At 43.1% G+C, this 13,732-nt stretch overlaps 1 protein-coding gene across 1 annotated transcript; it reads right to left on the reverse strand.

The window, feature by feature from the left end:
* Nucleotides 1-8,578: 8,578 nt before the first annotated feature.
* Nucleotides 8,579-11,007, reverse strand: LOC115560126 (E3 ubiquitin-protein ligase TRIM39-like). The gene is made up of 2 exons (XM_030379448.1): nucleotides 10,867-11,007; nucleotides 8,579-10,758 (listed from the first exon to the last, which is right to left on the reverse strand). Exon 2 carries the CDS (start codon nucleotides 10,754-10,756, stop codon nucleotides 9,131-9,133), a length of 1,626 nt encoding a protein of 541 aa, XP_030235308.1. The 5' UTR covers nucleotides 10,757-10,758; nucleotides 10,867-11,007; the 3' UTR covers nucleotides 8,579-9,130.
* Nucleotides 11,008-13,732: the final 2,725 nt, after the last annotated feature.

Raw genomic sequence — 13,732 nt, forward strand, 5'->3', positions numbered from 1 at the left:
TTAATTAATTAAGATACCGTAGCAGCAGGAGTCAGGACGGTGCTCCCCCCCGGGCTAAAGCCCCGGATGTTTTCAATTGCTAACGACGCGCCTGCTCTATAGAAACAGCTTTACGTGGCTTAAAAGGCCTTTCTGATGATCAGGGCAGCCGCTGTTTGATATTTCAAAGGAGAATTAAGGTCTTTGCATATATTAGAGAAATGCAAACTTGTCTCCAACTCCTTGAGTTAATCTGTTATAGGGACCTTCAACGACATTGGGTGTCAGCAATTTGTAAGCGGTTTTGACCCCCGACAGTTGGTAGCACTTTGACAACGCAAATTGCACATAAAAGGAATCACTTAAGGATTGGACGCCGAGAGAACTTTTGAGGGTCAATCGTGTAATCGTGTTTTAAATCGGTTCTAGTTCTATTAAAGAAATAATACCTGCTTTCCGCCACATAAAGATTTTTTTTTGGATTCTTCTTGACATTCAACTCACTGCATCTTGAAAGACGAACATTTCTTCTGAGAATTTCAATTTAGGCCTACATAATCTCCAGACGCCTGATCTAAGGGTGATCAAATATTTAAGATGAATTTTTCTTTCAGTATCCTGCGCTGTCCTTAACCATACCTAGCCCTTACCTTAAACTCAATCATCACTAAAGTAATACCCAAGCATGGATATTTATAATTGTTCACCTGAACTTACCACTCGCAAACTAAAGGAACAGGAACGGGTTAAAAAGGACAACATCGTTAGTGCTGGGTTTCTCTGCCGACCACAGAGGGTGGCTGCCCTCCCACTGGCTCCCCAGGGAGAGAACGATGCTGAATGTGTGTCATCATCATCATCATCATCATCATCTGCTGTGCTGTGAGCATGGATGTAAGGGAGTGAAGGAGAAGGGAGGGAGAGAGAGAGAGAGAGAGAGAGAGAGAGAGAGAGAGAGAGAGAGAGAGAGAGAGAGAGAGAGAGAGAGAGAGAGAGAGAGAGAGAGAGAGAGAGAGAGAGAGAGAGAGAGAGAGAGAGAGAGAGAGAGAGAGAGAGAGAGGGTGTGTTGGTTAGAGGTCTACCTGATTTTGATGGTGAAGAGTAGCCATCCCGGCTCCTCTCCGTTTGTTATGTGATCAAAGTTTTTTGTGTCTGGTCAACGCCAAACATTAATACTTTTTTTGTGGCGAAAATCCGTGATTTATTTTATAACTTTTGATAGAAGACCGGTTGCCTCCCGCCGGAGCCTCGCTGCCGACAAACCACCGCCTCGGCAGCGGTCAGCGCTAAGGCACCACCGCCTCCTGCAGCACTGAGGCGGTGGTGCCTCGGCAGCGGGAAGTGGGGCTCAAGCGGGAGACATTCGCGGCCAACAATCCCTTTCTCCTCCATGTCGTGGTTCATGTACTTCAGGGAGTCAAAGCCAAAGTTCCTTTCCTCCAATTCCTCCTCAACGATGGCTGAGATAACCCCAACTACAGTCTCATTGGGGAAATACAAGAGAGGTCAAAGAACCGACGTGTGATGCGCAGTCGAGGCTGGTGATCAGAAATGTCGGTGGGGCACAGTAGGGGGGGTACAGTGTGAGTGCACCCTAATAGCCCAGAATGAAACAGCCTAGTGACGCCACTGGTGTCAACAAGGCGAGATGCCGACTAATGCGCTCGCTAGCTGGTAGGTAGCCACGATGCCACCTACCTCCACGCCCCCACCTGTCCACCTGACTGGGGTGAGCCGGATGCTGAAACATGGCTTGCAAAGTGTGAATCCAATCCCATGTATTAATACAGGTGGCATTCTGTGCTGAGTAGGTGACGAAAACAGTGGGAAGTGGAGAATGATGCTCATTTTGAGCATCATTTGCATAAAGGATCTAAGTTGTTAAGTGTCAATGTTAACTGCCCCTGATTACGCATTATTATTGAATAGGGAATATAAATGTATTAAATAGTATAATAGTACAAATATTGACTTCATCCTTCAATACTTCTGCATTCAGAAGGTTGAATCTTGCCTGAATAATGTTAAGAAATTAAAAACTTTTCTGGAAGTTTGTGTGTGCAATGTTTTGTATGGGATTCGACCCTATGCTTTATTTTAGTCAACATGTCAAAGGTATTTCCACATTTCCAACATAAAATCTGTTGTTCATTCATATTCATATGATATCTCATTCATATCGTTTGGATCAGTGTTTCCCAACCATTGACTTTGAGTCTTCCACGGAGATGTTCTCTGACCACCCAGTATGCAAACGGTTGAATAATAGATGATTCTCATCAGATGATTCTCGCTGAGCAAAGAGTGTCCGCGCCCCCTCACAATGAATACTGCAGAATCTCTGACCGGCGGGAAACTGTGGAAAGAAGTCTGAAATGCTTATGCTCCCATTGTATTATTTAGCAAACATACATTAACACAAAACATCAGTGGAAAACATGATGAAACGCAAAATGTAAGAATATATTTGAAATAATAAAGCCATCATACAATATTTTCACAGCAATATTTGTAATATATTTATTTGCAATTATCCATAAACTTTTCTATATTACCACAGGATGAAAACACTGGTGTAGATTAGATTACTGTCACACATTATTCTCTGGTTTACCAATCTCAAACATATCAGAGCAAAAGCAGAAAGCAGTTTGGAAAATGACACACAGTTGTTAAAAACAGTGAGAGCAGTAACAACATATATAGGCTACATTTAGAACAACATTGCCAACAAACATACATAAAGACAAACATATACGTACAAATATACAAATAGATCAACATTGCAAAAAGCCTCCAGCTAGTGCTAGAGTCTTAACCAGAACTGGAACATGTGACCACCTTACTGCTATTCTCTCCACCATTGGCTTCCAATAAATTCCAGGTCATATTTGAAGGTGCTACTATTTACTTATATTGTCTATTATCCTTTTCGACCTGGTTAATTTGATCTGTAATCAGGGAACAATGTTGCTAAATTAAATATCTAAAATGTGTTTCTTGCCCATCTCCCTTGGCTCCAGCTCTCATTACAGCTAAATCCACTGTTATCCATCACTGTCCTACCCCTGCTGCAGATAGCTACCGTACTAAATTAGAGATCTCCTACATGCTATTTGTCCACCGTCCCCGTCTAACCAAAAGCTGTTCCTGCTTAGGAAGGAGTGGTGTCTATGTTTGAGTGCATTGCTGTGGACTGCCCCCCAAACGTCATGGCAGGTCGGCTGGCCACCTCCCCACCAGGAACACCAGCCTTCAGCCGACACCCCCACACCCCCACATGGACATGAGTCTTTCTCTCTTCTCTAAAAACGACATCAACCTATACTGGTGCTGTTTCGCTTGTGACGCTACCATTGTCCACTCAGACACCCATTGCAGTCCTAGCCTACCCCTGGGAGCAGGGATCCATTCCTTGCCCGTAAGAGGGCACAGGGTCGATAGGACGGTGTCTCGTCATGTGGCCTGGGAAGCCCCTTTAGACTTTAGTCGCTGGGATTAAGAGCCATGCAAACAAGACTACATTTCGCTTGACTTGCTCCTGATCTCCACTGATCAACCCGCCCCTCTCCATGTTGCTATGGCCACAGCCGGATGTGCTGCCCTTGGAGTGATGGGGTGGTGCGGCCTCTGTGATCTCCCTCCCGGGGGTCCATGGCTCCTGCCTTCTACAGATGGACACTGGTGAGCCGCATCAGACACCACTCAGAGCAGGAACCCCTTCATACAGTGTGCTGGGTTAATTAACCACGACCGCAGGGCGAAGGCCTCTGCAAAGGTAACGCATCATGTTTCTGCTGGGTCTGCCTTTTTCTGTGACCGGTGGCGTGTCTTTAATGATTAAACATAATGAAGCGTGTATAGTTGGAAACAGGGTGATATGGGAGGGTGTAGCTCAGGATGTGTCGCAAGGTAGAGCGGGATGATCAAATCATTTTCACAGCATGCACACACACACACACACACACACACACACACACACACACACACACACACACACACACACACACACACACACACACACACACACACACACACACACACACACACACACACACACACACACACACACACATCAACCCAGTCTCACGGTAATATGTGACACTGTCACGTCATTTAATCTATTCATTCGTGATCTGGGACACGTAATTTCAATTTTTTCGTGCTAAAAGTACACATTTCAAACAATGTGACAGCTTTTGGCCACCCGTTTATACTTTCACCTTTGATTCTGAGAAATTCTGACAATTCACGGATATATTTCATGCAGGTGCGCTGCTCTGTACAAAACGCGACGGAAAAAAAGATAGCTGCTTCATCTCTTCTATTTGGAATGAGTTTGAAGTTTTACGTGTCCCAGATCACGAATGAATAGATTAAATGATGTGACGTGACAGTGTCACGTATTTCCGTGAGACTGGGTTGTACACAAACACACACGCACACACACACGCGCACACACACACACACACACACACACACACACACACACACACACACACACACACACACACACACACACACACACACACACACACACACACACACACACATACACACAGTGTTTACATTAAATGGTGCAACCTGTCAAACTGTTGAGGGCTGCTGCTGACCTTTGCATATCGATCCTTTACACTCCATTTGTATGCAAGGCAGCCAAAAAGGACCACACCTTTTCCCTTCCCGTATTTTGGGACCACTAAGCAAATTTGTAAGCAGTGATTAAAAGCCCAAATCGTGATGATACTGAAAAATAGCTCTTTCAAATGCATCTTGTGTAATTTCATTACATTGAATAATGTTATTTAATTTAAAAAATCGTGTAATTGAATAGATGCCCTTACCCAGTAATGTAAAAATAACAACTTGTATGTAATGAACATTTATGAAAACAACTACCTTATTGGCCTATTTATTAAATGATTGGCCTGTTGATAACACATACACACACAGCTTTTTCTGACTCAAGGTTATGGCTACCAGTATATACTGCTTATTGAACACCAGAGGGCAGACAATGTCAATAAAACGCTTACGTATGGCAATACACGTCCTTCTTCATTATCAAGCACCCTTTTTTATCTTTTTTATCAAGCACCCTGTAATTGAATAGATGCCCTTACCCAGTAATGTAAAAATAACAACTTGTATGTAATGAACATTTATGAAAACAACTACCTTATTGGCCTATTTATTAAATGATTGGCCTGTTGATAACACATACACACACAGCTTTTTCTGACTCAAGGTTATGGCTACCAGTATATACTGCTTATTGAACACCAGAGGGCAGACAATGTCAATAAAACGCTTACGTATGGCAATACACGTCCTTCTTCATTATCAAGCACCCTTTTATATGGAACTGTTTTGCATGAAAGCCAGTTGAAGGTTTTTTTTTATTCTGCCAGCAATGATGGCAATCATACTTTTCAACAATTATGGATCCTTTGTGTTGATCTAACAATGTATAGTCGTTATGGAGGCATAGTGAGCTGGGCGTTATTTAGGTAACACACTTTTTAGGCAAGGCAACTTTATTTATATAGCACTTTTCATACACAAGGCAGACTGAAAGTGCTTCACATATAAACATTGTCATACAATTAAATAAAATAATAGGTAAGTAAAAGAAAAACATATGCAAAAAAAAAATAGAGAGTTAAAAAGGCATTTTAGTATTAAAATAGAAAATAAAGGCAAAGTTATTTAGCAGAAAGCTATAGCAAACATAAAAGTCTTCAGTCTTGTTTTAAAGGTGCTCAGAGTTGGGGCAAGTCTTAACTCCTCTGGGATTTAAGACTTTAGTAAATTAATGACTGGCACTAAAGAGAAGAAAATTATAGATAAATAGAAAGAATAAAAATCTGCCATAACACACATACATAAAGACAGACAGACTCTCTCACTCACTCACTCACTCACTCACTCACTCACTCACTCACTCACTCACTCACTCACTCACTCACTCACTCACTCACTCACTCACTCACTCACTCACTCACTCACTCACACACACACACACACACACACACACACACACACACACACACACACACACACACAATGTTGTGTTTTAATTATCAAATGTTGAAACATATCTTCTTGTTAGGAGTATAAACCTCTCGATTAGCATGCGTTAACTCTAAATCTCGTGGTCCTCTAGCGACCTGGGACTGCCCCCTACTGTCATGCACCTGGGACTGCCACCTACTGTCATGCATATGTAATAGCCTAAAACCCACGCATCAGTGTTTTCCCCAAAGTGCATTCGGGGAGCAATGTCACAAAATGCTGCTGTAACTTAATCAATGCATTATATAGATTGGTAATCCTGCTGCTATCTGTCTATCAAACTCAATCTGGAAAAAACGGCCTCACTGCCCTCGAGTGGCCTGCCTTGGACAGTTCCCGTAATTCTTTTATGATTAAGTCACTAATATCTTTTTTTTTTTTTTCGGATGACAGAAGATGGGAAAATATTGAATATCTTTATTTTTCTGCAGAGGGAGTTGGCTTTGTTTTGATGTAGAGTTGGGTGTCATCAGCGTAGCATTCGAAAGTCATTCAATGCCGACGGGCGCGTCCAGTTCATGGAGACGGGGCGGTGGTTGGCAGGTGCTGCGGGGTCAGAGCTGGGCTTTCTGGGTAGTGGCCTGATGGAAGGAGTTCTCAGAGGCGTGGGGTCACGGCCGGGCCGGAGGGACTGGTTGATGGTTTGGGGGATCATGGTACTCATTGCAGTGACTTCCTATCAGGGCTGAGGGAGAGGGGTCCAGGTCCCAGGGGGAGGGCTTCGTCTTCCTTAGGACGGGTGAGGGTTCGGGTTCTGAGTGATGTCCGTGGAACAGCAAAGGAGCTGAGTGGTCCCGGACTGAGGGTCTGCGGACGAGACTGGAGATGCAGGAGGGGGGGGGGGAAGAGGGGGGGAGGCGGGGGGGCTGGGGAGAGGGGAGGCCTACAGCGAGCCCCTCAGTGACACACGGCCCCGGTTCTACCCCCACATAATCATCCACAGCCCTGGTGACTCCAAGCAGCTTTTCTCACCCGTAAATCGTCTCCTCAAACCTCAGCCCCCTACAGTCAGCGACAGGGCCTTCTTCTGAGGCTTTGTCTGCTGTGCTCGTCAGAAACACATGTACTGGAGGCCCTCATTCAGGCTCAGATGAAAGCCGTGGAGGGCAGCAAAAGAATCCAAAGGCTCCCGGTGAATGGCAGGTATTTACTGAACAGAATCCCTTTACGTCAGAAGAGAACAACTGCTCCGCTAACGTCAGTGCTTGGGGCTTCTTTTGTTGCTCGACAGCAAACCCAAGGCCTTGGAGCGCGACGTCACAGAGATGGACCCTGCACTCCGGTTAATGCTGCAGGAGAAGGAGAGGGCTGTGATGACACTGCAGGAGACTGTGGAGGTATACTCACAGGCATGGCACACACACACACACACACACACGCACGCACGCACGCACGCACGCACGCACGCACGCACGCGCGCAAACAAGCACACGCACAAACAAGCACACGCGCGCGCACAAACAAGCACGCGCGCGCGCACAAACAAGCACACGCGCGCGCACAAACAAGCACACGCACAAACAAGCACGCGCGCGCGCACAAACAAGCACACGCACAAACAAGCACACGCACTCACACAAACAAGCACACGCACAAACAAGCACACGCACTCACACAAATGCACACACACACACACACACACATCCAACACACATCCGGCACAGAGGCCCCACTACTTCCTGTCTGGGGCCGGAAGTACGCACAATCAAAATAGGTAAAAGTAAAAGTATGTGATTTACTACTCACACATGCTCCTCCTCATCTCCACCTTCTCTGTCCTCTCATTGGTAGATCATCCGCTCGCAACAGCTTCTTCAACTAAACGTAAACTCTAAAGATTCATGTTCTAAACATGCCAACAGACAGTTTACAAGGCATTTTCCAACAGCGGGAAATCCATAAAGGTCTCGCGTTTCCTGGATGAAGGAGATTATGTTTTAATTTGATTGGATTTATTAGTTAACCATGTTCCTCAAGCCTTGTAAAATCGAAGAGACACATAAAAGGTGTTGTTCCTCCATAACATGCAAGGTGTGCAGCTCCCCCAGTGGGAGTTCTGTTGTACTACATCTTAGATTCACCGATCTAAATGGGGTGACCTTTGACATTGTTGTACATATCTTAATGATGTACGACAATGATGAACACAAACCTAGATGAGCTAGAGAAGAGAGCAGAGATAAGAGAGGAGGAGAAAAGAGAGGGGATGAGAAGAGAGGATTGAGAGGACAGGATGGAGAGAGGAGAGGATGGAGAGAGGAGAGGAGAGGATGGAGAGAGGAGAGGAGAGGATGGAGAGAGGAGAGGAGAGGATGGAGAGAGGAGAGCTGACAAGAAAAGTCACAGTACTCACAGACATGGAGAGTATCTTTACATGTAGTCACTGTGACCTTTGTGTAAGTGTGTAACACATGTCGGGTTGTTGTATATTGAAGATTAATTTAATGGTTCATCAACAACAAACTTTTAGATTTCTTCAATGATTTAAAACGTTCCATCAATCTCGAAATAATCAAAATAAGGGTTTTTAGAAATAAAGAATTTTATTTTTTGTATCACACTTACAGAAACAGTATTTTACAGAAACAGTATTAATACTGAACACTATTTGCCTGGAATCTATCTATTCCCCTGAAATGATCCATTACAATGATAATGTAGGCCTACGCATTACAATATTAGCATTTTCTTTTTATTAAAATCACAAGTGTTAGACATTGGATTGTTTTGTCATTCAATATTCTTATATATATTCAATTTTCAAATTATTATTTATACAGGTTAATCCTCTAAACATATTCTATATAACTGCAAAAAAATGTATACCTTTAAACATGTAAAATAAATAAAAGAAAACAGACGCATAAATGGAGTGTAATATAACCCTTTTATAAAGGGTTATGTTACACAACTAGAGGGTTAATTCTTAAATATATTCTCCTCGTTAAATGACAGCAGTACGACATTAATGCAGATCTCTCAGATCTCACATAGTAGAGATTCTAATTCTATTCTAATTCAGGAAACAACATTAGTTGTTTTGGTCGTTTGATTATTTTATTATCAAACAAAGGTCCTAGTCTGTTTGATTGACAGGTGAGATGATCAGGGGGGCAGAGTTTGTACCTTCTCTATGAAGCCATGGACAGAGGAATGGATAGAGAGGCTCAGTGAAGGTGCAGCCAGTAGCAGAGTAGATATGAACCCTGGCTTCCACATCATAGAAGGAGACCAGACCCTCATCATAATCAACAAACACCCCCACCTTCTGGAGCTCTGCTCTCAGGGGGAGATGGACATCAGGGTTATCAATAAATAAGAACACATCATTGACGTACCAAAGAGTCCATAAACCCGTCTCAGGGGTCCACTCTGTCACACCTTTTCTGTCGATGGACTCTCTGGCCACTCCTAACCACCATAGAGTCTTGTCTTTAACCTGGACCTCAAAGTAAAATCTCCCTGAGGAGAAGCTCTGCCTCGTGAGAACACATGTATGGTATATAAATCTCTTAGGGTTGTCTGGGAGTTCCTTCCACCCACCTCCATCATGTACTTGTTTCCCATCCTCAGACAGGATGAGCCTGGGATAAGCTGTATCAGGATCCAGAGTCACATCTACTTCATACTTCTGGACCCTCTTCAGTTCAGCATCATCAGGCAGCTTCTTCATCTCCTTGTTCAGTGTCTCCTCCAGCTGATCCAGGGATCTCCTCAAAGCCCCTACGTATGACGGAGGACGGACCTCAACCGTGGTCCAGTCCCTGGTGGGTGGAGGATCCTTCAGGGATCTGAAGGTCTGGAGGAAGTGGAGGTGGTCTTCAGTGTGTGAGAGCCGCTTCACCTTTGAGCTTCTATTGGTCAGATCTTCTATTTCCTGCTCCAGCTCTTTGATGAGGTCTTCAGCTCGTTTCACTGTGGATTTCAGTTTCTCTTTAACCGTTTGGTTAAATTCCTCCCGGCCCTTTTCAACACAGCCTATCAGAGCAGTGAAGACCTGCCCACCATGGGCTATCTCTCTGTCTGCGTCTTTGTTGCTCAGTTCCACTGTGTCTTTGAGCTCCTTAATCTTTTGTTTTCTCTCCTGGATCTTCTGTGGAGCTTCAGCCCCTCTCTTCCCCAGCTGGGCCGTCTTCACTTCATATTCCTCCTTTAGAGGTACAACAGGATGGGACTTGTGGTCTGTCACTGTGCACAACAGACACACACACACCTGTTCAGTCTGGCAGAAGAGCTCCAGAAGTCGGTCGTGTTTCTTACACATCCTGTCTTCCAGACGGTCCATAGGCTCGACCAGCCGATGTTTCTTCAGCCCAGCGACTCTCTGATGTGGCTCCAGGTGGGTTTGGCAGTAAGAGATAAGACACACTAGGCAGGACTTCACAGCCTTCTGCTGGGTCCCAGTACAGACGTCACAGGGAACTTCTGCTGGTTCAACACAAGGCTGCTCTTTTACTCGTACTGTTGTTCTAATCTGAGCAGCCAGCTCTGATAAGAAGGTATTGACCTGTAGATCAGGTCTTGTGTTGAAAAGCTTGTTGCAAACAGGACATTTATACTGGACTTGTTCATCCCAGAACTTTGTAATACAGGTTCTGCAGAAGTTGTGTCCACATGTGGTGGTCACTGGACTGTTGAACACATCCAGACAGATGGAACATGAAAAGTTCTCTTCAGACCAGGAAGTGTTAGCACAGGCCATTCCTAGACACAGACGACAAGGTTTATGTATATTGAGCAATTATAGATTTCTGATTCAATAACAGGAAGAGAGGTTTTAACTACTCCTCAAAGTTGTGTGCTTTTACTTACCTAGTTGTTACTGTCTGTCAGACTATTTGTTCCAAAAATGAGTTTCTCCTGAAAGAGAGAACTGCTTCCACGTCGGTTGGCTTTGGTCTCTATGAACCTTAAGTTTCGTTTCCTCAACATGACGTCCTCTCCTCCCCTAACACCTGGCTCCTCCCCTAACACCTGGCTCCTCCCCTAACACCTGGCTCCGCCCCTTACACCTGGCTCCGCCCCCACGGTACACACCCTGAATGTTGAAGCATTCTGTAAAGGCTGCTTAAAATGCGTTGATATGTTCTCTTCTTTGCAGCATTCAAATATGTTCAACCTTAAAGAGACTGGACACAGTGAGTCCGGGAAAAAAAATAAAGTTTGTGGGTTGTTTCATATTAAGTTAACACTGGGTAGTGGTGCTAGTGATATAAGGCTTCTGTCCCAGCTTCTAACCTCATAAAAAACCTCAGAGTCATGTGACACGGGGTAGGGCTGACGAACCAGACCGACGAGTTCACCTTCAGTCAGAGTCAACAAACATTGCAGCCGTGCGGAAGTTAATTTCACTGAATTAAAAATAGGTTTACCTAGAAAATTCTCAAATTATAGGACGGAAGACTTAATATATTGTTTATAACAGTATGGTGGGGATATAACATCCCCCTCCCCCCCCCCCCTTGCTGATACAAATATTCCTTCGCTTGTCAAATTAAAGTCCTTAATAACTATGGAGAAATCAAAATGCATGATATTAGTGATAATGAAGTCAATATCGAGAAATAAATAACAATTCTAACTTTTTTGTTGTTGTTGTGGCAGTGGACCGACGGCCCGCCCTCATATGTAAACCCTCCTTGTGTGTTTTACATTTGTATGCAAATTAACAGCAGCAGGGAAGGGTTGGGCAGTGTTTAAGGATATTGTCAGGTTTCACAAAATGGCAGATGAGAACCCAATAGCACGACAAGAGAAACAGTTCAGGTGAAGAAACTGTGTTTATTCCAAGCAGAGGTCAAACCAGGTAATAATTTGCATAAAGGATCTAAGTTGTTGAGTGTCAACATGCCCCCAATTCCTCCTCAACCATGGCTGAGATAACCCCAATTTGATTGTATTTATTAGTTAACCATGTTCCTCAAGCCTTGTAAGATCAAAGAGATACATAAAGCTGTTGTTCCTCCATAACATTAATGAATGATAAACATAAACATTAATGTGTAATGTACGACAATAATGAACACAATCCTAGATAAGATAGAGAGGAGAGCAGAGATAAGAGAGAGGAGGAGAAGAGAGAGGAGAGGAGAGAAGGGAGAGGAGGAAGAGAAGAGAGGAAAGGATGGAGAGGAGAGGAGAGGAGAGGAGAGAGATAGAAAAGAGAGGAGAGAGGAGAGGAGATAATGGAAAGGAGAGGAGAGCTGACCAGACAAAGTCACGGTACTCACACATATGGGGAGTATCTTTACACGTAGTCACTGTGACCTTTGTGTAAGTGTGTAACACAAGTTGGGTTGTTTTATATTGGAGATTAATTTACTGGATCATCAACTACAAACTAGGGCCCGACCGATTCATCGGCCTGCCGATTTAATCGGCCGATTATAGCCTTTTTGAAAATAATCGACATCTGCCAAAAAGACGCCGATTACAACCTATTTTTTTTATTTTTTGAAAAGTTATTGCACTTAGTATCCAGATTGCGCTCCTACTCGCCTAGCTAACTAACAACTTTAGCTGGAGTAAAAAAGAGGAGATTGAATTTTACCGTACAACATGAAAGCACGCTCGCTCAGGCAGCTGCGCGCTCACCTCACCAATGTACACAAGACGCGTTGTTTGAGCATGTTGTGCCTGTTTTTCTTTAGGTCCCAGGCCATGTTAATTTGTTATACTGTAGACTCTAACGGGGAGACCATACTGCTCAGCACGCACGTGTTAGTCACTGCTCACGAGCGCAGCACATTGGGAGTTAGTTATTTATTTTACATTTTAAATTACACTAATTTTTGACTGTAAATGTATTCTAAAACACTCAAAGGTTCTGCATTCAATTCACATATTCGTCAAAGTGTTTCAAGTATATTTAAGGTATCAAAAACTACGTTTTATATGCTTTTTTTTTTTTTTTTTAATCGGCCGATTAAATCGTAATCGTAATTTTTCGTTCCGTCAATCTCGAAATCATCAAAATTAGGGGTTTAGAAATAAACAATTTAATATTTTGTATTACACTTTTTTTATTACAGAAACAGTATTCATACCGAACACTATTTGACTGGAATGTATCTATTTCCCTGAAATGATCCATTACAATTATAATGTATGCCTACACATTACAATATTTGCCTTTTCTTTTTATAAAAAAAAAAAAGTGTCATTCAATAATCAGAAATTAAAACCAATAGAATTGTTAAAAAAAAATATCATACATGTTAATCCTCTAAACATGTTCTACATAACTGCAACCAATTTTATATCTTTAAACATGTAAAATAAATAAAGGGAAAACAGACACATAAATGGATTGTAATATAACCCTTTATAAAGATTGACAGGGTTAATTCTTACAAATATTCTTCGCATTAAATGACAGCAGTACGACATTAATGCAGATCTCTCAGATCTCACATAGTAGAGATTCTAATTCTATTCTTATTGAGGAAACAACATTAGTTGTTTTGGTCGTTTGATTATTTTATTATCAAACAAAGGTCCTAGTCTGTTTGATTGACAGGTGAGATGATCAGGGGGGCAGAGTTTGTACCTTCTCTATGAAGCCATGGACAGAGGAATGGATAGAGAGGCTCAGTGAAGGTGCAGCCAGTAGCAGAGTAGATATGAACCCTGGCTTCCACATCATAGAAGGAGACCAGACCCTCATCATAATCAACAA

Source organism: Gadus morhua, chromosome 15 (genome assembly GCF_902167405.1).
Source record: "Gadus morhua chromosome 15, gadMor3.0, whole genome shotgun sequence".
Classification (NCBI taxonomy): domain Eukaryota; kingdom Metazoa; phylum Chordata; class Actinopteri; order Gadiformes; family Gadidae; genus Gadus; species Gadus morhua.